Genomic DNA, 23,160 nt, shown 5'->3' on the forward strand with positions numbered 1-23,160 from the left:
AGTGCTGGAGGAGCATGTATATGTGCAGAGTGGTGGATGTGCTCTCTTTGTTTATATCATATATGCGGTCCCTGCCAATATCAGTCAATATCAATGGCAATATTGCCTGTCTACGCACTCCTACAGGCAATGCCAGCTGACGGGACTGGGTGATAGACAGCCTAACGCCTTGGCAGTGGAGTGCTGCAGCCACCGTGCAGGAGCTATTCCTCCGCTTTTAGCTTTTCCTGAGTTGCTAACAGCAGTAGAGGAGGGGTTGCGGTCGGGGCCACTGGCGTTGCATCCGGTCCATCATGGGTACTCGGCTGCTCATACTACTGGCCATACTACGGGGAGTAGCATCGATGTGGGCGTTATTACATGTATTGTTGGGTGCATACTTATTATGTCATAGCAATAGCATCCTGGTTCGCGTATTACAGCAAAATACTATTAAATACGTTTTCTGCGTTATTGTCAATGAACGCCAGGGCCAAATAAGCTCCTATTATTAGCATAGCCAATCAATATCCATTCAGTAATCACAACCACAATCACAATCACAGCAACAACGACAATAACAAAGGTCAAGCATGGGATCACAGCGACAATCCCCGCTGTTGCCCGCAGACCAACCACGCGAAGTCGGCGGACGACGGTAAGATGGAAAGATCTGTAGGCTGTCACACCTACCCACATGGCCTGTATGCATAGCTGCCTATTCTTCTGCTGTTAGTTGCTGCATCAAGCATATTGCGATTTTGTCAATATTAATTAGCAATAATTCTCATGATCGCCACGCCGTTGTGGTGCTCTAACTACCTGCATGTAACGACCGAATGAGGTGTAGGCAATGTAATGTGCAGTCCGAGCTATTCATAATACAGATACACGGATTCTGCTGCACGAGGTGTAAAGGAAAGAATCCAGTCTTTAATGTTGGATGCTAATATTAATTAATGTATACGAATGACGCCATAGGCGAGTGCCGGAGGAAGCTAGAGCTTCCTCCACCATACCAGCTGTCCGACGCTTGTCCTACGCAGCTTTCGGTAAGCCTCAATCAATCGCCATCAATTGACCGTTCACGCTCACCTTCCGCCCAGAATCTCAACACAGAGAGGAATAAAAGGAGAAGAAAGAAGAAAAACCAAGAAAAGCATGTTCGCCACTCGCCGTTTCACATCCGCGGTTCCTCGCGCTTTCGCAGCCCAATCGGCCCTTTTCCATGCCACTCGCCCTGCATTCGTCAAGGTCGGTGATGCGGTCCCCAATGTCGATTTAGTCGAGAATTCACCGGGCAATAAAGTGAATCTGGCCAAGGAATTAACTGGAAAAGCTGTCATTGTTGGCGTTCCTGCGGCGTTTAGTATGTGTTTAACTTGCCCTGGTTTCCGTTTGATACTGTTATCAACCTCTACTTAATAATATACTTATTCCATCTGTATAGGCCCTGCGTGCTCCAGCACCCATGTTCCTGGCTACATCAGCCACCCCAAGCTCAAAGACGCCGGCAGTGTGTTCGTCGTCTCCGTCAACGACCCATTCGTCATGAAGGCCTGGGGCACAACCCTCGACCCTACCGGCAAGAGCGGCGTACGTCAACTATCTCCATAAAAAAAATGAACAAAACTGAATAATTCTAGGTCCGCTTCCTAGCTGATCCCGCTGGTGCATTCACAGATGCCCTCGACCTGGGATTCGACAGCGCTGCAATTTTCGGAAACCAGCGAAGCAAGCGCTACGCATTGGTCATTGAGAATGGAAAGGTCACAGAAGCCCATGTCGAGCCGGATAACACTGGTGTCAATGGTATATATTCCCTATTCTATATTGGTTGGTTATCTTTGCTGACAAGACGACAGTTTCTGCCGCCGAAAAGGTTCTTTCCTAAATGTGTCAATAATCCAACACTACGCACGTATAAAGATTTGAATATTGTACTCTGCAATAAATATTCATTCACAAAACAAAATATAACACGATGAAAACATAGCCTGGTTTACGTATCATAAAATGCCTCGGTGTATTAAGTACAATGATCAGACAGCCCGGCTGTCGCTCCCATCTCCACGTAGAACCAGTTATTCTTCCTGCAGCTTCTGCCATTGCTCGGGCGTATAACACTTGGGCGTCCAAGCGTGGATGGCGGCAATCTCTTCTTTCAAAACCGAGTTGACGAGCCTGTGCCGAGCAAGCATGGTCTTTTTATCAAACTGCGGGGAAACAATAATCGCCTGGAAGGCCTGGCCACAGCCGCCTAATCAATCTCCAATCAGCATCCTCATTGCATATGTGGAATGCTTGTATATACATACCAGACATATCCTCAATCTCAACGTGTTGCGCCTCCAACTGCGCCGCGAGTTTCTGCTTCAGCCCGTCCGCCGTCACGCCCGAGGAGCTAGCTGTGTCTGCCATCGCTGCGTTTACAGCAGCAAAAGCCCGCGAGGATAGCGACGAGAACGGTGCCGCCGAGGCTGGTGCGCGGTGGATGGAAGGCTTGTAGTTCGGGCTCGGGTGGACGAGGTAGCGACAGCCTCTTTTCAGCAGGTCGGCGCGGCGGGCAAACATGAAAGCGTTTGCGAGGAGGTCAATGGAGACGATCTTATTTCATCGGATGTGGTTGTAATTACTGTTGTTGACGTTGACTGATTGAAGAAGATGCAAATTAGCTAGCACTAGCATTAATAATAGCGATTTTCGCCGATGACGAAGGCGGAAATTCTAATCAGCTGCACCCCACATACGTAGCTAATCCAATTTCAAGCTGCATCAACATCATCATATCAATTGATGTACCAGCTTATGAAAATCGACCGAATTAATATTTATGCCGCGTTTTCTCTGCTATAGTCTCTTCCTCCAGTTTCGACCACGCTACCTCACGACAATGGCTGCCACTCCAGCACTGTCGCCTTTCTCGCAAGCTGTTGTCAATGCGATGCGGACGATGTATGTTTCGATTTCTATCAATTGAATTCCTTTCCTTTCATATGCTATCATTATGTTATTAGGCATGGTATTCTAATTCATTCTAAGCTACCCAGAATCTCTAGCAGACAAAAGCTTCGATAACACTGGATGTAAGCACTGACCATACAATATATATATAGTTATCAAGCTGACCTACCCAATAGTACTCCTCGAATCCCCCTTCGATGCCAAACAACAACTCAAAAAATCCGTGCTTCTGACAACGGACCTCACCAAAGCCGTTGCCGATGAGGCCATTGCTCGGAGAGATTCAATCATTGTAGCCTACCGTCAGTACAGCAATCACATAAAACAAGCCACGAAAAGTACTATGAAGCTATGTGTACTGATAATGTTCTAGATCCTATCATATTCCGCGGTCTGAAGTCCCTCACACTACAAGACCCCCAGCAAAAAACCCTCCTACGCCTAGCACAAGAAGGAATCAGTGTCTATTCACCGCATACCGCCGTCGACGCAGTCCCAGGCGGCATGGCAGACTGGCTCTGCGATATCGTCAGCGGCGCGGTATCCAACTTATCATCCGGGCCGCAAGGCCAGGATCAAGAGCACGGATCCTCGTCGTTACGATATTCCGGTATCATCTACCCTAAGCTTGGAAACAACGAAATCTCAGCTACAAGCGTAATTCCGCATACACGAACCACCATTCATCCCTCCCCCGCGCCCATCCCTGACGGCTTTGAAGGCGCTGGTGCCGGCCGCATCGTCACATTTGAGATTGCGCAACCGCTATTAGTGCTCATCGACCTAATTGGCACGGCCACTGGCAATCCCGGCGCGTTATCGATTGCCATTCCACATGGTGCGAGTGTGCCAGCTTTGAGAATTAAGACTGTTGGTGTCTGTCCAGGGTCAGGAAGCGGCGTGCTCATGAAAGGAGCAGAGTTGCCAGATTTGTTGTTCACGGGAGAGTTGAGCCATCACGAAGCCCTAGCTGCGATTGAGCGGGGCTCGGTCGTGATTACGTTATTTCATTCGAATACGGAACGCGGTTATCTGTTTGATGTTATGCAGCATAAGCTGGCAGAGGCTATTAAACTAGAATTGGGGGGTCAGGGTCCTACTGGTGCTGAGCCATTGGTTGCGGTTAGTAGGGCTGATCGTGACCCATATGGCTTTGTGGTTCGGAAATAGCATTGAAGGTATACAAAATTACATATGAGCCTGATACGGGCTGTAGATTTTGCTTTAGTAGAAAGTCAATGATTAAAATCTATATCGTGGATTGATCTCGTGTATATATATCTAACTCAAAAGAACACGTATCTCCCCAACAGTCCTAGGGAAGAGTGCTCTTAAGCTATGCTTTCCTTCAGCCTCCGCCTCGTCTCCTCCAATTTGTGTTCCTCGCACGCTAACCGAGACGATATCACTCTCCATCTCAATTCGAGACATGTCCACTTTCGTACCCCTAGCCTCGTCCGCACCTATAATTATGCCTTCGACGAATTCAAAGTCGCGACAGAATTCCTCCACAGCTTCTTCCGTGACTGACTTTACTAGGGACAGATTGCGTACGCGTTTCAAGTTATCGGTAGCGTCCATCAGGGCAGAGGGCAGGAAATCGTCAAGCTGTTGGCTGATAGCCGACAAAGTGTCGGGCTGGAAGGCCGCTAGGTCGGCGATTTCGGCCAGGTTCTGTGTTCTTGTGGTGGTAGATTCTGACTGGGCCTTTGAAGAGTGATGCTGGGAGAAAGGTTCTAGTGCGGTCAAGAGTTTTTGTAGTCCGGACGTCCCTAAGAGAAATTGGCGCTGGATGTCGAGAAGTTCCATGCGCATGTTAGACAGGACATTAGATATCGGAACCAAGTGTGTTGCGGACGCAAAAGTAAATGAAGATACTGTTGTGCGGACAGCTAGGAGAATGTTGGTCTTGTAGATTGTTGATGCCTTTGTATCGTCCAGATCATTAGCCGAAGATTTGGCTATGTCAAGGAACGGATCAAGAGCAACCCGCAGAACAGGGGTGAATCGGTTCTCTTCTTGCTCCTTGACATCAGAAGTAGCCCCAACGGACGCATTGTACTCTTTCATCAGCGAGGTTAGCACCTCCAGCTGATCAGCAAGGAACTGAGGAACTGATAGGTCGTCTGGTGGGGTTGTACTGTGGGGATCGGTCGAATATATATGAGCTTGATCACGCATGAGGATCTCGAAATGTTTGAAAGTAGAGTCCACTAGTGCCGAAACAACCTCGACGAGATTGGATTCTGGGCCAACCAGTTTTGAGAATGTGATTTTGTAGAATGCTAATAAGTTGACGACTTTGTAGGTCGTCACAGGGTTGTCATGGCCCTCGATCACTAACTCAACCCGCTGGCGTAGGGATCGCGATACACCACTAAGGTCACGGTTGACGAGATCATTGAGAGCTTTCCGTCCATCAAACACAGGTGCTTCCTCTCCATCAACGCGAGACCAAGGTTCGCTACTAATACCCGACTTGAATCCTCGTGCGAGCTCGTCGCCTTCATTTACAAAAAGAGCTTCCAATGCTTCTCTTTCCGAGACTGCGGCCGAATGTACCCAGGCAAGCATGTCTCCTACATACCGTAAAGGATCATGGGCAGAAAATTCAATGGGTTTAACACTCCGGTCAGTCTCGGCTCCTGAAACCGTGTCCGTCAATGCATGATGAAAGGCATCTGAAAGGATATACTCCCGAGCTTCTGCAAAGAAATCAAGGCAGCTGTGGAACAGACTTGGCCGCTCAGCGAGTACCCGTAAAGCCTGCCGGATTGAACTGTTGATTTGTGGATCTTCCAGATTTAAAGAATTGAACTCTTTCTGAATCCACCGGTATAGTTTCTGGTAGGCTGAGTTCAATTGTTTTGAGCTTTGTTCCATGATCTCCGTTCCTAGCTTTTGATCCTCCCCGCCGAGTAGTACCTGACAGTCATTATGAATCTGCTTCACTCGGGCCAGAATGGCAAAGAAGTGATCATCCACCGGCTCCGCAGAGGATACAAGGGTGTTCAGGTCTTCCTCTGGCACAACAAAATGCTTATTGAATGCATCAAGCAGACGTTGTTTTGTCTCAGTCTCACTCTTCTGCTCTATAAGAGTTGAGGCCTCATCAAGTACCGCCGCTGTCTCCTGTTTCGATAGTGATACGTGCTTCCGCATTTCCGCACATATTTGCTGTAGATCGACGATGACCGAACCCAGTTGTTTCAATTGCTAGAGATGTAAGTGTTTGTTCCTCGCTCATTGTAATTGGGCCCCTCCTCACCGCTGCCACTTTTCCAAAATCCGCCACTATCTTCCCATTACAACTGATGACTTCCTTTTGTACATCCAGCCTTAGCTGCCGCCTCGTTTCCGGGGTGTTATGGGTTCCCCTGATGTCAAGAGTTTCCAGTGCATCGCGGATGTCAGAGTCGGCGTAGGATGCGGAGAGTACACTGGTTAATCTGTTGGAGAGAGCACTCGAGCGAGGCGCAACATTGGCTCCGCCGAGAGGGGACGTAACGTTGGAGTCATCTGCGGTAGTTTCTGTCGCATTGGAGAAATAGCTCTTCATTGCGGGGTTGTTACGATGCGTGACGGTGGTATGTGTTTGACAAATTAATTATGCGGAGAAGACACGTCGGTCTCCGCCTTTTTCCTGTGCGCGGCTGCAGGAGCGGCCCGCAAACTTACTACACCAACAACATATTCAAGGATACGCTGACAAGCTAATCATTTCTCCATTAATCTATATTCGAAAGTTATAAGGGGAAATGGATTCTCCTCTCATTTCTCCCGCCAAGGCTCGGCAGGCAGCCATCCAAGCCAAAGACTGGGCCTATATTAACTCCTGGCTCAGCCGCAAATATTCGCCTAACAATGTGCCTACTTTCGAGCGCAACGAAGACACGCTGAAGACGTTACTGGCGATTGCTGCCGCTAATGACGCATCAGATGAGGAAGCAGCTTTGGTGCACCGGGCGCGTGAAGAAGTGGTCAAGGCTCTCAAAGAGAGAGAACAGAGCGAGCATGCACTTAAAAAGAGCATCTTTGAGAACATAGAAGCTCATCTAGACGCTAAAGGAGAAGAAAGCCTCAACGATATGGCGGAGACGGCCGTTGCTTTGGGCAGCTTCTCGAGCGATACTACGGAGCTGGCACATGCCATTATGGATCTTACTCGAGAGGAGTTTGATGCCGCCGATCAAGTACGCAAAGTTGAAGCGCTGCAAAGCTATCTCGACAAGGAAATAGATTCATCACGCCAAGAAGCTGAAGAGCTGAAAACACACCCGGCATATGCAACGCCTGCAGAGTTGTCTTCGCAGACGATGGAGTGGATTCGCAGTTTTAAACTTCTTAGTGCTAAAGTGCTGGAGTACCGGGATAGAGCCGCCTCACTTCAAAGGAGCCTGAACACCAATGGGCTGACAATCCAAGATCTAGTTGACGAAGAGGAGAAGGTGCTCAGTCTCAAAGAAGCGATTGATCAATTAGGGCGCAACATCAAGGCCTTCCACGACCTGCCCCCTAACGTGGAAGATGCAAGTAATGAGTACAAGCGAGTTGAAAGGGAGCTTTTTGATCTCACTCAAGAGCGTGATCAAATGTTCGAGAAAGCTATATCCGCTGAAAGATGATGTATTATCAGAGCTACGTTAATCATGCAAATGTACGTGACTGGACTACTAAAACTGAGGAACACATTTGAAGATTAACGATATTAGATTGATAGCTAATTTCCACTAGTGGTATAATACATCATGTCAAGTAAGGTCATAGCGGGTCGTGTAGAACCCCGGGCCAGTGATGGTCAAGATGCACACACAGCACTACAGCTGAGATCTTGACATCTAGTTATTGTTCAAGCCGAAGGTGTTCTTGATCTTGTCACCACTGCGAAAACAGAGGATTAGCGGCGTCACTTGAGGGCATTCCAGACTCGGAATAAGCTTACATGGTGGAGGCAGCACCGCCGTTGGCTTCATTGTCGTGGGCGCGCTGGGTCTTGTCAAAGGCAGCTTGGCCGGCAGACTTGTTGTCGTCAGGCTGGACGCCGCGAGCGACACGGTCGGTGGTGTCAGTGAAAGTCTCCTTGACCTTCTGCTGGGTGGACTTGGTGCTGTCAGGGGTAATCTCCTCCTTGGCCTCTGCAGGTAGAGATTCGTTAGCTATCTATCTGCACAACGAGCACGACGAAGTGCATGGGTAGGGTGTGAACATACTGGTGGAGAAATCTTTGCGACCGTCGTCAGACATGTTGATTTATTCTTGGTGAAGTAGTTTTAAGAGTCTGGAAGTTGTAGATTTGTTTCTGATTGAAGTTGCTGTTGAAGGAAGGATGATCATTCAGGAGGAATCAAGCTCGATTAAATACTTCAATGTTGTATATGGCGCATACCCGCATTGACCATGACGACATTGCGATGACCGAATAAGTTTTCTCCATCGCACCATTTTGTGGGCAGCAAAACCAAGGAAGCAGTGAAACCGATGAAAAGAGCATTTCGTGACGTAGTGATGACCTCCGCAAACAGCACGCAGATCGCCGTGGCTTGTCGATGACGTGTGGCGCGGCCAGACCCACTGTTTTGTAGGCCAAATGCGGTCTATCACGTGCGCAGCGAGACCACCTTCTTTAGGCAGGCGGTGAACGACGTTCTGCCAGCCGCCTAATGGTAACAACTACCGTTTGCCACTCATCACGCTTCGTTTGAGGCATCAACTGTTTATTTTTCAATCCGCATCGATAGAAGATGGTTTCTTTATAGCGAGTTATTTATCTCATGCCTTGCAATTTATGTGACCGGCATTCCCATATACCTCTTGTCCCCTCGGCGACATCGAACACTATCCCAATATTGCATGAGTCATCACTTCCATGCCATCAGCGAATGTTGCTTCAAGTTGGGACTTCACCGCGGTGATTGATCTCCTTCGTACACCTACGAAGCCTTCGAAGAGCCAAGAGGCTGTTTCGGGAAATGATTCGAAAGCAAGCCGCTATGAACCTACCGCCATTCTGACAAGACCTAAGGCTCCTCCTACTCTAGAAACTCCCGAGCATAAACGGCTGGGAGATTTTGATGCTTTATGGGATGTTCTCCGACAACCTACACGAACAACCTCATCTTCGGTTGTCGACAAATCGTCTGACCCTATTTCTAACGATGATTCAAATCCTATCTCCAGGCTGGCTTCCTCGCAGCCAATATCAATTCTAACAGGACCCACCAACGTCGATTCTTTCAAGAATCAGTCTGCCTCTAACCAAGATGCTTCTGCTGGTATCCTTTCAGACTCCACGGTCGGGGGTGTGTCAGACGGTGATATCAGCATATTCGACTCTCCAGTGCAACGCAAATCTACTCTAGCATTCATTCCATCCCAAGTCAACGCCATTGAGAAAACTGGCGATGTATTAACACCACCATCTTCTTGCGAAGAAGACAACAAGCCGTCGTTGAGAAATTACGAGAACATAACGAAGAAGGAATCTCGCTATAAATCGTCAGCAGACCGCAAAGCAGGGCTAGTGCTCAAACTCGGAAAGCATTTCCCTGAGTTTATGGGTCTCACGCCTGTTAATAACTTTGTTTCGCGCACTTCTTCCGACCTGCATGTTTTTGTTGATGTATCAAATATTTCGATTGGTCTTCATGACTGCTACAAGATTCACCACGATATTCCCGTCAGCACGCAGATCCGGCGACTGCCATTATCGTTTCACAACTTTTCACTTATACTAGAGCGCGGTCGACCTGTGGCGAAGAAGGTTCTTGCTGGATCAGACCGGTTTCCGGCCATCAATGAAGCCGAGAAACTCGGCTATGAGGTCAACATTCTCAGTCGCGTACACAAAGCAAAAGAATTCACGCCCCGACAAGCAAAATTCCGCAACGCACTCAATCAAGGAGCGAGCTCTGAAATGGGTTTCTCTCCTCCAGAAAGATGGGTTGAGCAGGGTGTAGACGAAATTCTACACCTGAAAATGCTGGAAAGTCTAATTGACACGGACAAACCAGCCACCATCGTGCTGGCTACCGGGGACGCGGCGGAAGCCGAGTTTTCCGGGGGATTCCTGCGCATGGTTGAGCGTGCATTGCAGAAAGGCTGGATTGTCGAGTTGGTCAGCTTTGCCATGAACACGAGTTTTGCATACAAACGCAAAGCGTTTCGAGCGAAGTGGGGGACTCAATTTCGAATGATCAATTTGGAGGATTACGTTGAAGAGATGCTGGATATGTAGCAGTAGGGACTACTATATTTACTAAGAAATACATTGAAGTCTTCCATTCCGAAAGATTCCATCGTAAAGATAGGCGCCACTGGTGTGGCACGAATGTCTCCGCACCCCGCATCCATACTTGAGAATCCGAGCCGGCGCCACATCAATTGATCTCTTCATATCTCAACTCAATCGATCTTCAATCCTACACCATTCTTACTTGTACATTACCTACCCCCTGTCCACCTCTTCTCCTCCCTATTAATAAACACCTACTCGAACAACCTACACGCATACATGCGGTAACCACAGCATAAACCGACATCATAATAATGTCCAACTCATTACCTCCCAACACAAGGAGACCGCCAATCTTCCTCCTCAAAACCCCGACGACGCCTCGTGACTTGTACGATGAATACTTCCGACGACACAATGACTTCCCATCCTCATTGTCCTCGTCGGGAAGCGCAGAGGCACATGGCTTCAAGCCGGTTTTTGTACCTGTGCTCTCGCATCGATTCCACGAGCTTAATTTATCTATTCTAAAGTCATACTTCCAGAGTTCACAGGTTGCGATGACAATGGCAACGGCGGGGGAGACGTCATTTATTGGTGACACACTAAGTAAAAAGAAATACGGAGGCATGATTTTCACGAGCCAGCGAGCCGTGGAGGCATTTGGGCATTGTTTGGCAAATAACATTCCAAGTTCGTCTCCTCCTTCCAATCTTTATAATGGAGAGGTGAAAGATAGCTAGCTAATAGCAATGATGTAGTTGAGGCAGCAACGGCAGCATCTAAATCTATGATCCTGTACACCGTCGGCCCCGCGACGACTCGTCTCCTCACGCCCCTGCGCGACAAATACCTGCCCTTTGCAACGATATACGGTGAAGAGGCAGGCAATGGCGAGAATCTAGCTCGAATGATCCTTGAGCATTACAATCCGCGCCACAACCACTCCGACGGAAAAGGAAGTGATAAGCCGGGATTGCTGTTCCTAGTCGGCGACCAACGCCGCGATGTCATACCCAGGACTCTAATGGATCCAGCACTAGACGAAGCGCAGCGGATTATTGTTGATGAATTGGTGGTGTATGAGACGACGGAAATGGCTGGGTTTGAGGATGCTTTTCGGGGTGCGGTTGATGCTGGGGAGCGGGGTTACAGGGATAGAAGCGGTGATGGTCAGAGCGATGAGGAGGAGAGTATGTGGGTGGTCATATTCTCGCCGACGGGGTGCGATGCGGTCCTTCGAACTCTTGGCAAGTTACCCTCGAGTACGTCTGTAGAGGGTACGAAGACGGTAACGAAGAAGAAGTGTTTGATAGCAACAATCGGCCCCACTACATGCGACTATCTGCGCACGAAATACGCGGTTGAGCCGGATGTAGTTGCTAAGCGGCCTAGTCCGGAGGGAGTGGGAGAGGCAATTCGGGCGTATTATCAAGGGGAAGTGTAAGAGTAACATATGGGGTGTATATATCGACATTAAGTACCTATCGGCGACGAGAAACGTGAAAATGCGTTTGTACAGGCAATGATGTTAGTATTGAAGACCAGAAGATACCTTGACTGAGTCGGAAGATTTCAATTTTTATTAGAATTCGTGGACATAACAATCGCTTAACAAAAAAAAGGCCTCATACACATTGCATTTCACATTCAAGTCAAATATCCATTTTTAAAGACCATGTAGTTTCTTTGATAATTGTTTAATCAGATGTGTGGAGAGTCAGTTTACCGCATGATTTCCTCATAAATAAGAACTACATTCCAAATATCAGTAATGCGAACGTGCGAATTGCAATGATGGGACATAGGTAATGGACTCACCCTTCAATTGCTCCTTGCTCAGTGCATCCTTGTTCTTGTCGAAATCAAAGAACTCTTCAGGGATCGGGTCTGCAGTTGGCTCGTCTTCAGGGTCGTGGTATGGTTCCAGGTATGGATGGCGCAGGGCATCTTCGACAGTAATGCGCTTGGCGGGGTTGAAAGCTAGCAGTTTCTCTAACAAGTCCAGGGCGAGATCGTTTGTCTTAGGGAAAAGCGCCTTGAAGGGGATTTTCTTCTTGAATGGTAACGACCTAATGTACTCGCGAGCACGACGGGATTTGATACCGTAGTAGTCCTCCATAGTAGGTGTGCCGAGGACATCGAGAATCAAGGTGAGTTGGTGGTGGTCTTGTCAATGGTTAGTTGTAGACAGCGGATGAGAGTCAGGAGATTTACAGTCTTTTCCAGGAAACAATGGTTTCCCACTCAGCATCTCTGCCAAGATACAGCCGACACTCCAAACATCGATCGCCTTGGTGTATTCCTTGAAAGTCAACATGATTTCAGGAGCACGGTACCAGCGAGTGGCGACGTATTCTGTCATGAAGCCCGAGTTGTCGTCGGTTGACGCTGCAGAACGAGCAAGTCCGAAATCGCACACTTTCAAGTCGCAGTTCGCATTCAACAGGAGATTGGATGGCTTCAAATCTCGATGCAGGACATTGGCAGAGTGCATTGCCTTTAATGCGCGCAATGTCTGATAGATAAAGTACTGGCAGTGGTCATCGGACAGCTCCTGCGTGCGAATGACACGGTGCATGTCGGTTTCCATGAGTTCCTGTAAGAATTAGCTTCTCTGTAGTGTAGAAAAGAGTGAAAGACGCACCTGGATGAGGTAAACTTCGGTAAAGCTATCGTAGTTGCGAGGTCGTTGGATATCAAGAATGGAGATAATGTTCTCATGGTTGAAATATCTCAGTAGCTTCATCTCTCGTAGTGTTCGGAGACAGAACATGGAATGGTCGAATGGCGTAATCTTTTTGATAGCTACTTTCTGCCCTGAAGGTTTATGCAGTGCAGAGCTGTGAATATTAGATGGTGCTTAGCCACAGAGATGTCAGGCTTACCAGACGACACCATAAGCACCCTCTCCAATGACATCCTGGATATCATATTGATCCGACACATTGAAGGAGATCTTCCTCGACCCTCCTTGCGAGTTTTGACCTTGAGCCATGGTGGCTCTCTGATAAGACGTTGTCAATGCAAATACTTGAGGATAAACAGGATATTGACAGAGAGAGGGGAGAAAAGCAAAAATCGAATGACAAGGCAGATATCAACAACAAGAGGTGGCTGGCGCAATCCGCTCTATTGAAGAGAACAACAATAGACTCGAGTGACCGCTACCAGCCCCCCGATTTCAAGATATGACGACGAGCCCCGACGAAACGCTCAAGACAACAAGCCAACGAAAAGTAATCACGCATACCTATACTTTCTCGTTTGAGACGCCTTGTCAATTGGCGCACGCAAGTATATATATTGTTGATCCGCCGGCGAGTTCAGCGAGATATGGCACGTTTCACAGACACAAAGGGGCCGCTTCAAGGGTGTTCCAAAGACTACTCAGATAGCTGCACTTTCGAAAACTCAGGCATCCAGTCCTATAGCATATAGTCGTAGGCTCGTATCAGGCTGGCGGATAGACGAGAGGGAGATGGTACAATACGAATAAGTCGCGCTTAGGAGAGACTTGGGTCAGCATAATGCAGTTAATTTCGCTGTTCTTGAGTCATACAGCAATGGTCCAGTGCTCAGTGGCGAGCCAGCAACATCGTCTAATATACACAATGATTGGAGACGTACCAGAGGGATAATCTATAAACAGGGAACAGGCGACAGACGACAGGTAAATGGGCGACCTAGTATATGTGACGGGAGGTGGGGTCGATCACGTCGGAGTGTAGAAATTCCAAGCAAGCTTTGTCCGCGCGAGTATATATATTTTTTGGGTTCCAGGCCGAGTCGAGCGCTTACTCGAGCTCTGTATGCAGCGGGAAGGTAAGGACGCAAGCAGAGACAACGTGAACAAGTCCACAGGTCAACAAGTCGAGATGGGGGGAGAGAGAGCAAGCAGCCATCCGGTGGGGCAATCACACGGGCGGTTCCCCTCTTGTAGTTTACTCGGGAGCGTAATCTGGTGACAGTACCCCCCGCGCGCAAGGCTAAAAGGGTGCCTGAGACGAGGTGCAGCCAATCAGAGTGGCCAATCAAAAATACGAGTGGCCCGGCAGTACCGCACGCTTGCAGCCACTCACAGCGCTTGTACTATACATCGGCGTCGAATATCAATCTCGATCTCAATATCAAATAGTACTAATAGCAATAATGAGTAACAGCACGAGAGTAACCAACAGCTGACAGACCTGTGACTATTATTGTAAGATACTCTTGTAATAATATCAGAGTGACCTGATTTTGGGCCCCGGCTGTCACAGCAGCCAGCCAATCAGCACTCCTGCTGGAGCGCGGGCGTCGCAGGGCTCTGCTCCACAGTTTGCCTTCTCAAACATTAGTGGCGTCTGCTGCTGCGACATAATTAAACCTACGAGGGCTATGTTTACACACACGTCGGAAACTGGAAACGGTTGTGAAGCAGCTAATCACATTGCTCCCCTTGGCGCGAAACATTCAGTCCGGCTGCGACACGGTGCCAGTGGAGGACCAGGATTACCAGGCGCAGGGATGGTGGAATAAGAATAAGAATACGAATGCTCGACGCTACATATCTAATAATAAACACTTGTATTCGCCATTAACTACTGCACAACCTGCGTCAAGACCGGTCAGCCATCAATCAAGGATGTTATTAAAGTTGGCTGCATGATATCATACCTTATCTCGCAGCGAGCCCATGAACTGCTGCAGACTGGCGCTCTGGTCGGTGCGGTCCTCGACCAGCATGGTCTGCGCCCACAGCCGCAACCCAGGCTCCCCGTCCTCCTTGACAATGTACAGCTGAGGCGAGATGATGCTGCCCACCCCTTTTGCCTTGTGGTCTTTGCTTTTCTGAACAATCGCCCGCACGCGCTCGTTGAAGTCATTGTCCAGCTCAGGCAGGAATTGCTTGCCCACCCGCAACTGCGCTCTGTCAGCAACCCCGAATACATCCACCAACAGCTGCGGAACCGTGTCACGTCCCACCCACAAGAACTGCGTCTGGCCGTCATCAATCAGATAGAGACCGTACGGCACCAGGCGTTCTGATGACAGGTTGACCGGCGGCGGGAGAACGATTTCGCCGCTCTGCTCATTTGGCAGACCAGCATCGTCTGGCATGTCGTGAAGAGAATACATCTTCGGGTAGATGTACTGAATCAGAAGGTTCAACGGTAATGTAGAGAGTAGACAGAGAGCCGCTGACCGCATGTCGGTAGGGATCTGTGCTGATTTGCGGAGGCCAAGCTGTAACAATTAGAGTTTGCTTAATTCGATAAAGAAAGAAAGAGAAAACTTACATTCTTGATCAACGCGAGGAACAGCACAGGCAACCCTCTCATATTAGCAGGGAACTGTAGACCACCGCCTCCAACGCTGCCACCAGCAAGCTCCTTGCGGTACGTCGAAAGAAGCTCAACAATCTTCGACTGGACAGCTTCGCGTGCAGGCTCCAATCCGCTGGACAGGACACGTTCAACCGCCTTGTGGCTGAAGTAAGTAGTAATTGCCTGCTGGTCGGCCGATGCGTAGAGATCTGCCAGGTTTTGGGTGGTCGGCAATGCCAATGTCAGGACTCGGATCCTGCGCTCGCCATTGCATGTAGTGTGCAAAACAGCTGTCTGCAAGCAGACAACTGGCTTAGTAACAGTTTCATCAATGGCAACCTCCACCACATAAGCTTGGTCACGAGGGAACGCAGGAAATGCACAAAGGTCCGAACTACGGTTAAAGAAGTTTCCGTAGAATGTGTTCATGCGTAGACCAGTGGTGGCACGCACACGCAGCACAGCTTCCAATCCAATTTCGGAAGAGAGATAATCCGAGAATTCTCGAGCGAACTTGATAGCATCTTCCGTACGAGCAGCGTTCCATCCGGGGTAGAAATACGTCTGACCACCAGTATATCGTGGCAGATTGCTGAGGGAAGCAACATCTTGGTATTGTGACGAGAACAGGAACATGTCAACGGATACTTGGGCCTTAGAGCACTCAACCGCAAAGCTCTTGTAAAAGCTGTTTCCAGTTTGCAATAGGCTACTCTCCTTGCTGGTACCTAGAAGCTTCTTATCTTCACGAACCGTAAGTGCGCCATGTCCAATGTTAGGCAATGAAGATGATAACACCGTAATCTTTCCGCCAACATGAGAAATCAGCTTGTAACCCGCTCGGAGAGCAGATCCCATAGCACAACCACCACTCTGAGTGTTCTGGAACATATCTTGCAATTTGTCGAGGAAAGTCTCAATGTTCTCACGGCACTCGCTCAAGGTCACCAGGAGATCACCTGGAATTGGCAGGAAAGGCTCATCCAAGTCACTGACAACTAACATCCTCGGGTCGGAGTTTTCTGATCCATCTCGAGGAATAGTAAAGTAATGGAGGCTGGAGTCGACTGCCAAGAAACCAAGTCGTGTCCTTCTGTCTGCATTGGGGATCCTGTCCAAACTTTCTTTGATGCATCGGGCGGCCGTTGCAAGGAGGCCATTCGTCACCGAGGCGTAGCTGACATCGATCAAGAACAAGTAGACCAATGGCTGCGGCGGACGGACCATGTACTCCTGTGGAGCAACAAACTCTACAACAGAGTAGTTCAACTCTGGACGCTGCGAGCGATCTGCTGGTTTCTGTAGAGTGGTATCCCAATCAAATGCCTGAGGTACATCGTTTGTCAAGTTGCACATGTTGCAACGCCACCGATGGCCTTGGTCCAAGAAGGAAACAAATGGGTTAATGTATGACCGGCAACGTCTGCATCGAGAGATGACCTGGTCAGGAATAACTGGAACGTTATCTTCAACATCATGTAGCGTGGCATATGGCTGGATAACAAGGGCAAATGGAAGTTTCGACTTCTTGAGAAGCGAGTGATTGGTTGGGACGGCATTGAGAGTCGATCGCACATATTTGGGCGGACAGTTGGCATAAGGCGAAGGATAGACACTTGTCTAGTCAAAATTTAGCGATGACAACAACAAATAAACAGGTCTAGACAACTCACGTTTGGAGGTAGAATGATTGGAGGAGGTGGATAGTCCAGCTCAGCGACATTGAAAGGTTGAGTGAGAAGGTCGGTTGGGTAGAGCTGGTTCAGAGGGACTGCTCTTGGAACTTGCTGTGGTTGCTGGTGCGGATCAGCCACACCCATCTGACCAAACTGCTGGGTTACTTGAGCCACGCCAGCATCCCCAGGGCCTGGGTATCCAGGAGCAGGCGCTTGGTAGCCTCCAACAACCGGAGCTGCAGGTTGAGGCGAAACATATGCAGCACCGGGGTCTGTTGCAAAACCAGATGGTGAATATCCAGCAGCGGCCGCCTGGGCAGCATAGGCACCATAGTTGCCACCACCTTGTTGTTGTCCTCCAAGAGCCGCATTCGCACCAGAACCAAATTCATATGCTTGTCCAGCATAGGCACGTTTCTTCTTTCCGCCGGCTGAGGGAGCTGGGGCGGGTGCTGGGGGTTGAGCTGGCGCCTGGCCGTAGCCTTCCTGAGGAGGATAGCCTCCCTGTGGTGAGGCCATCGAGGAATTGGGTGTTGTGGCTTGGGATGTCGACAAGACTCACACGAGCGCAGCGCCTTCTGTAGGTCAGAGAGTGCAATCGATACTCGGATGACGCGCTATAGTGTCACTGTCACAGGGGTCAGTAACCGACGAATGAATCCCACACAGACTGCGGGGAAGATGCAGCGCGCCGTACTCAAAATCGAGAGCTGTCCACAAGCGCAATCGAATAGGAAGACACGCGAATGCGAGTCAGGCAAGCCGGGGGTATTATTCAAAGGCCGCCGTGTCTTGATCGGGTGGGCGTTGACAGTGAGAGCGGCTGGAAGCAAGAGATTCGGAGGTGAGAGCTCTCATACCGCACTGTTAGTGACGACTAAGAAGCCCTTCTGCGAAGGTGGCCTTTCTTCGCCGCCCCACCAGCCAATCAGCGTTGCCGGCGTGCAACTTGGCCGTCTTTGGCTGCAACAACAATCGTTAAATATATATATGCTAATAACGACGACGCAGAAATGGTCTCCTGTTCGTCCATAAACATGCACTATGGAAAACTCATGTGTATAAATAAATAGTTCAAAATTGGATTCAACTCGGTGGGGTTCAATTTTCTGTCCACAAGGTTGCTAAATCGGGGGATGAAATATATTTAACAAACCATGTTACTAACTGATTATAAGAACAAATACTTCATAGCGTGATGCCGTTTACTTTAATGATCTATCCAGTGAGCGGCTAGGTACCACTATCTATATGGTGAAGGAATTATTGATACGAAGAAAAGGTGAGAAAGTGCCCTCAGCGTCTTTGCATTAATAACCTCCAAAGTCGTAACCTCCACACTCAATTGCAACTGAACCCAATTCCTAAACTTTACCGCTACCAGACTGTCAATTCCATACCCACTCAGCGGTTCAAAGGCTCTATTGGTTCGCTCATGCCCAGGCTTTTCATGAACTGGCGGTTCACGACTTGTACCACGTTAGCTAATATTGTGTCACTTTGCTGGACCCTAGATCATGACAATTCGATTGAACTCGACAGGATCAAGAATTAAGCAGAAAATAAAACACGGCGTTCGTCCAATTCATTGAATGGTACGATTGCGAAATCATTAAACTAAAACGGTTTAGGATTACTGTATCAGCCGAAGTCCTGCATGTCGTCAGCGCCGCTCCGAGAGACAAATCAAGGGAAAACCTATCTCATCAAAATATTCCCATGAGAACTTGGTGACACAAACTGTCCGAGTCCGACGACACGTATTCTGGGCTCTAGCTACGGTTTGCTATAACCGCATTGCCCAGGTGCTACCACGCGGAGGCGCGAAGTCCGATTTTAGCACCCTCCCCTCTCTTTCTGCCGATCCTGGCACAGTCCATTCTAGAGTTTGTCTCTAGATCATCTATGCACACTTATAGTCAAGCCCTTCTAGGACACCCTGAGTCGTTCGGCCTACGGCTTACTAATCCTCAAGGACCTAGTCGAAGCTGTCCCCATGAAGCAAGCAACTCAATGATGTTTGTACTTTCTTGGTGGCTGTACACTTATAGTTGAGCCCTTCTGAGACACCCTGAAGAGTTCGGCCTACGGCCTACCAATCATCAAGGACATGGGCGAAGCTTTCCCCATGAAGCAGATTAGCCAAAAAGAATCTGACTGTGCCATCGGCCTTTTCCAAACCCTGTTGGCCACTCGCTTGTCGTAGTGCCGTTGCACTTATATGTGATTCTGCCGAATCCAAATCATTCGCGAATGAATGGCGCTTGCATCCCTGGCGAGATGAAAACGAGGTCCCCAGACTCGTCTCCTGCCTGTGCTCGCATTCCACACATAAAAGGGAGATTCTGGTACGTGCCTGAATAGTTTCATCTAAAATACAGAACTATTTTTAGTAAACCCAAACTACCAAGATTCTAAGGCTGACAGACCGTACCATAAAAGTCCTGACAAACCCAACGTCAAAGATCACAATGACAACCGTGAAAGTCTGCAAATCATCATGACATACTTACCTAGCCAGTATATATATACTTACCTTACTTATCTCAGTGCTATATGCAGTCAAGTCTTCAATATCTTCACCCTTTGCCGACAAAATTAAATCCTTATTTACTATATAAGCAACAAGGATGCGGCCTCACAGTTGTTCCGGTTGTTGTGTATGCGGTTCCTACTTGAACCCGTCCTGGTTGGAGGAGGACGCTATTTTTCTGAACGATGAAAAGTGGGAAATACGCCATGGACAACGGAAAGTCCTCTTTTTAGACGCAAAAGAACTCGAGTCAAAATATATTGACAAAGACATGGCAAGTATCTGGACCTCTTTTTACCGTCTGAGTAAGCGTGCTCCTCCCCTATAGTCCAGATAAAAAGGAATTGCATTTATGCATAATCCTCTGAAGAAAACACTGACATGTGATCTCTATATACAGTTTTATATGATTTTTCTAAAGGAGAGTTCACTCTTACGGGCATAGGACAGCAGTTTAATACCACCTTTACAGCACCCAAAGATGCTGCTAAAGCTTTTGCTGGAGTACCACCAAGAGACAGAAAAGATTTTACCAAAATTTACGACGTCGCTCCCGACTTATCCTGGTGGAACGGCGATCTGGGTGACGACTATGAAAAGATAGACTTGCGCCATTTGCCAATTGGCATACATATGAGTTGCTGGAAACTGGCACAATGGAAACTTGGTCCTGGTGTAGCTGAAAACCTTGAACTTTTCATTGCTATAGCACTACGAACTACCTTTGGAATTATCTCCGGGTTTCGGGGAGAGGGAAACACTTGGCCATTCAATATATACGAAATAGTTGCAATGAAAAATTCTTCCTGTGGTACGTATGGCAAACTGGATTGGCGAATAGATACTAAGTCATCATCCAGCTGAACGGGGGGGGGATATTATTTCAGAACTATGGTCAAGGAATTTGTATGAATTACAAGATAGAGTGGACTATGATCCATCCAGAAACCCGTGGACGCAAAATATCATCGATTCAAGCAGGCGAATCAAAAAACAGATATCCTTCGCTCAACCTTTGCCGCAGTCTATGATACCAGATCTACCGCTTGAGATATGGTTTGAGATTCTAGATTTTCTGGATTGCAAGGAAGTATCGAATTTAGGAATCGCGTTGCAAATCGCTATTCCAGATCGCTATTGGCGCTCACGGGCTGCTTTGAACTTGATTGAGATAGACGAAATTGCTGAAGAGGATCTCAATTGGCACTATCTATGTTTAAAGTTCGAAGCAGTTTATGCAACGGGCGAAAAATTCGAGTCACGCCGCTATATAGTTGATATACTAAGCAACAAAATCAAGCCAACGTATCTCCAAAACCTTGGAAAAAGAGACTTCCCGCGTTTGGAGGAAGTGATGGGCGAGTGTGAAGATGCAATCTTGCGGTACTTACATAGATATGACTTTCTAGATTAAAAAAATACTTGCCTACTAAGAGAAGATTATGTGCTTCAATATTTCTTTTTCTAGATGCTCCATACTATAATAACTTCAAGATTCCATCCTATTTAGTTAATCTCATTTTGTATTCCCTCAAAAATCTGTGGAATTCGTTGGCAATAAGAAATCAGTGTGAATATCGACTTTTTATTATTGATCTGTCCAATCATGCCGCGCGGGGAAGGCTAGGATTACTGAATACGGCAGTTTTGGCCTCAAAAGTGGGATTTGTCTCTGCGTTAGTCATGAACAATATACAGCCAGCCTTGAGATTTGAGTTGGGGAAAATGAGTGGAAACTTCTGATATCCTGTGTTGGTAGGGAGATATGATGAATATTTTCATTTTACATATACTTTTCAGCTCAGGTCATCGAAATATTCATTTAGCAATGTCGTATCCAGAATTGCGCCGCACCCCAGAGATCACCATAATGCTGATCTAGAATTGAGCTAACATCATCTTATTTTTGAAAGTGAAGATCATCTCTGATCCGCCGAGTCACGCGTAGGGGGATGAAATCGTTCCAAGCTAGATCAAATGTCCGAGGTAGGAACTTGTTTGCGAACAGCGATTAATATCATCCCGACCCTTCATTAAAGCCCTTGCGTTAGTATGCCCCCTAGGAATGGAGAGTACGGGGGTGTCAGAAAACGTGGACCTAAGCAAAGTTTCTCAAGGGAAACTGTTTAATTCATCATACCTGATGAATTTTCAGCAACCCCTGACATCTACTCAGTAAGCAATCACTACGAGCAGTGAACGGAACAGTGAGCGCTCATCATTGCTCGTCATACGCTCAGTGGGCATACTCATCATGATCAGTGAGTGCTCAGCATAGGTCAGTGAAGGATGCCTGATTGGTTACGTGATATTGCCTAAATGCGGCAAGAAGCGGTAACAAACCAATAGAGGCGGCTGCGCATTACATATACCTACATGCTACACATGTAGGAACGCATATAACTAACAACTTTACCTATAATTTGCACAATTTTGTTTAGTAAATCTGGCTCTACTGTAACGCTGTTTTACGCAAACGGACTTAGACCTTTATCTATAGAATCTAATAGTCGAGACAATCTCGATCTCGATCTGAATTCTGAAATCAGAGCACCTCCGCGCCGTAATGTTGGGTTTCATGATACTGACGTCGCATACATGATGCACCTCCGTCCTCTATGACTAGGATACCTGGTGCAATCCCTGCGTACAGTAAATTTTGTGTAATTTGGCTTGTAGTAAATACGTATCTCAAGGTTTATAGTTACTTGTCTGTTCTCTTGCCCCATTCTCGAGTCCACATATGCAGTATGCACCTCCCCAGGTGACTATTTGGCACTTTCTGATTGGATTACAGTCTACAAGTCTCCAAAAATAAGCACTTTTGAGGAATCTCAGAATCCGACGCTGGTAAGATGCTTCATAGGTGTTTCGGCTTAATTGCTCTCTATTGTTAAAGGAATGCCCTCCATATATCTATGTTTTTGACCTTACATAAAAACATAATTTTACACAATTTAACAATATTTATATGGAATCAATTAAATAACTCTTTATTGGTTTATTTTTCTTATAATACATATCTGTAAATTCAAAATTATATATACCTAAAGTTAAAATTATAGTTCATAATTAATACATTTGCACCTAATCCGGTAGGACCGAGAGGTCCGAACAACCCCGGTTCGAAGACATTTATCTCTCTATTGTCCATCTAGATCCCTAGCTTCTTATTGGCTGCTTCTATGCCAATAATGCCATAGTGGTGAACCGATATCCAGCTTCAACCCTACTCCATCTACAACCCTGGGCACAGTACTTCACCGTGCCACACCAATTGGATCTATCTTTCAATTTTCAATTTTATATTTTTAACCTTCCTTCTCAAGTTGACTATCCCAACTCATGGAGAAGTTCCAAGTGGACTGAATCGTGTTTGGACAATGGTCTGGCGCCAGTACGGATTCAGCCCATTCGGTGCGATAGGGAGACATTCACACTGACCCAATCATCATGAAGTCTCCGGAT

General features: G+C 47.6%; 11 protein-coding genes across 11 annotated transcripts; 6 read left to right on the forward strand and 5 right to left on the reverse strand.

Moving 5' to 3' along the window:
• Positions 1–1,140: 1,140 nt before the first annotated feature.
• On the forward strand, positions 1,141–1,873 carry BGW36DRAFT_424014 (AhpC/TSA family protein; the record flags this gene model as incomplete). The annotated part of the gene is made up of 4 exons (XM_046219910.1): positions 1,141–1,348; positions 1,430–1,575; positions 1,626–1,791; positions 1,845–1,873. 4 exons carry the CDS (start codon positions 1,141–1,143, stop codon positions 1,871–1,873), a joined length of 549 nt encoding a protein of 182 aa, XP_046075089.1.
• An 88-nt stretch (positions 1,874–1,961) lies between these two features.
• On the reverse strand, positions 1,962–2,659 carry BGW36DRAFT_371374 (bola domain protein). The gene is made up of 2 exons (XM_046215369.1): positions 2,298–2,659; positions 1,962–2,239 (listed from the first exon to the last, which is right to left on the reverse strand). The coding sequence occupies exons 1-2, from the start codon at positions 2,551–2,553 to the stop codon at positions 2,064–2,066; spliced, it is 432 nt and encodes a 143-aa protein (XP_046075090.1). The 5' UTR covers positions 2,554–2,659; the 3' UTR covers positions 1,962–2,063.
• Positions 2,660–2,728: 69 nt separating this feature from the next.
• On the forward strand, positions 2,729–4,179 carry BGW36DRAFT_404651 (putative NGG1 interacting factor Nif3). Its single transcript, XM_046218940.1, has 4 exons — positions 2,729–2,934; positions 3,022–3,065; positions 3,120–3,245; positions 3,317–4,179. The coding sequence occupies exons 1-4, from the start codon at positions 2,813–2,815 to the stop codon at positions 4,111–4,113; spliced, it is 1,089 nt and encodes a 362-aa protein (XP_046075091.1). The 5' UTR covers positions 2,729–2,812; the 3' UTR covers positions 4,114–4,179.
• Positions 4,180–6,553, reverse strand: BGW36DRAFT_335911 (oligomeric Golgi complex subunit 6). Its single transcript, XM_046212952.1, has 2 exons — positions 6,212–6,553; positions 4,180–6,159 (listed from the first exon to the last, which is right to left on the reverse strand). Exons 1-2 carry the CDS (start codon positions 6,500–6,502, stop codon positions 4,225–4,227), a joined length of 2,226 nt encoding a protein of 741 aa, XP_046075092.1. The 5' UTR covers positions 6,503–6,553; the 3' UTR covers positions 4,180–4,224.
• A 1-nt stretch (position 6,554) lies between these two features.
• BGW36DRAFT_103588 (uncharacterized protein) lies at positions 6,555–7,754 on the forward strand. The gene is made up of 2 exons (XM_046209180.1): positions 6,555–7,600; positions 7,656–7,754. The coding sequence occupies exon 1, from the start codon at positions 6,702–6,704 to the stop codon at positions 7,566–7,568; it is 867 nt and encodes a 288-aa protein (XP_046075093.1). The 5' UTR covers positions 6,555–6,701; the 3' UTR covers positions 7,569–7,600; positions 7,656–7,754.
• A 27-nt stretch (positions 7,755–7,781) lies between these two features.
• Positions 7,782–8,187, reverse strand: BGW36DRAFT_290699 (putative chaperone/heat shock protein Hsp12; the record flags this gene model as incomplete). Its single annotated transcript, XM_046210777.1, has 3 exons — positions 7,782–7,824; positions 7,886–8,078; positions 8,154–8,187. 3 exons carry the CDS (start codon positions 8,185–8,187, stop codon positions 7,782–7,784), a joined length of 270 nt encoding a protein of 89 aa, XP_046075094.1.
• Positions 8,188–8,628: 441 nt separating this feature from the next.
• On the forward strand, positions 8,629–10,331 carry BGW36DRAFT_371381 (uncharacterized protein). The gene has a single exon (XM_046215370.1). It carries the CDS (start codon positions 8,810–8,812, stop codon positions 10,175–10,177), a length of 1,368 nt encoding a protein of 455 aa, XP_046075095.1. The 5' UTR covers positions 8,629–8,809; the 3' UTR covers positions 10,178–10,331.
• A 15-nt stretch (positions 10,332–10,346) lies between these two features.
• Positions 10,347–11,737, forward strand: BGW36DRAFT_335915 (tetrapyrrole biosynthesis, uroporphyrinogen III synthase). The gene is made up of 2 exons (XM_046212953.1): positions 10,347–10,867; positions 10,936–11,737. Exons 1-2 carry the CDS (start codon positions 10,489–10,491, stop codon positions 11,619–11,621), a joined length of 1,065 nt encoding a protein of 354 aa, XP_046075096.1. The 5' UTR covers positions 10,347–10,488; the 3' UTR covers positions 11,622–11,737.
• A 162-nt stretch (positions 11,738–11,899) lies between these two features.
• On the reverse strand, positions 11,900–13,172 carry BGW36DRAFT_394564 (mitogen-activated protein kinase; the record flags this gene model as incomplete). Its single annotated transcript, XM_046217926.1, has 5 exons — positions 11,900–11,928; positions 11,996–12,343; positions 12,392–12,773; positions 12,822–13,017; positions 13,063–13,172. The coding sequence occupies 5 exons, from the start codon at positions 13,170–13,172 to the stop codon at positions 11,900–11,902; spliced, it is 1,065 nt and encodes a 354-aa protein (XP_046075097.1).
• Positions 13,173–14,486: 1,314 nt separating this feature from the next.
• On the reverse strand, positions 14,487–18,058 carry BGW36DRAFT_371385 (uncharacterized protein). Its single transcript, XM_046215371.1, has 4 exons — positions 17,157–18,058; positions 15,457–17,103; positions 14,834–15,403; positions 14,487–14,769 (listed from the first exon to the last, which is right to left on the reverse strand). The coding sequence occupies exons 1-4, from the start codon at positions 17,676–17,678 to the stop codon at positions 14,758–14,760; spliced, it is 2,751 nt and encodes a 916-aa protein (XP_046075098.1). The 5' UTR covers positions 17,679–18,058; the 3' UTR covers positions 14,487–14,757.
• Positions 18,059–19,789: 1,731 nt separating this feature from the next.
• BGW36DRAFT_424024 (uncharacterized protein) lies at positions 19,790–21,106 on the forward strand (the record flags this gene model as incomplete). The annotated part of the gene is made up of 3 exons (XM_046219911.1): positions 19,790–19,997; positions 20,093–20,503; positions 20,553–21,106. 3 exons carry the CDS (start codon positions 19,790–19,792, stop codon positions 21,104–21,106), a joined length of 1,173 nt encoding a protein of 390 aa, XP_046075099.1.
• Positions 21,107–23,160: the final 2,054 nt, after the last annotated feature.

The sequence above is a fragment of the Talaromyces proteolyticus genome, assembly GCF_021365285.1.
Source record: "Talaromyces proteolyticus strain PMI_201 chromosome Unknown BGW36scaffold_3, whole genome shotgun sequence".
Lineage (NCBI taxonomy): Eukaryota > Fungi > Ascomycota > Eurotiomycetes > Eurotiales > Trichocomaceae > Talaromyces > Talaromyces proteolyticus.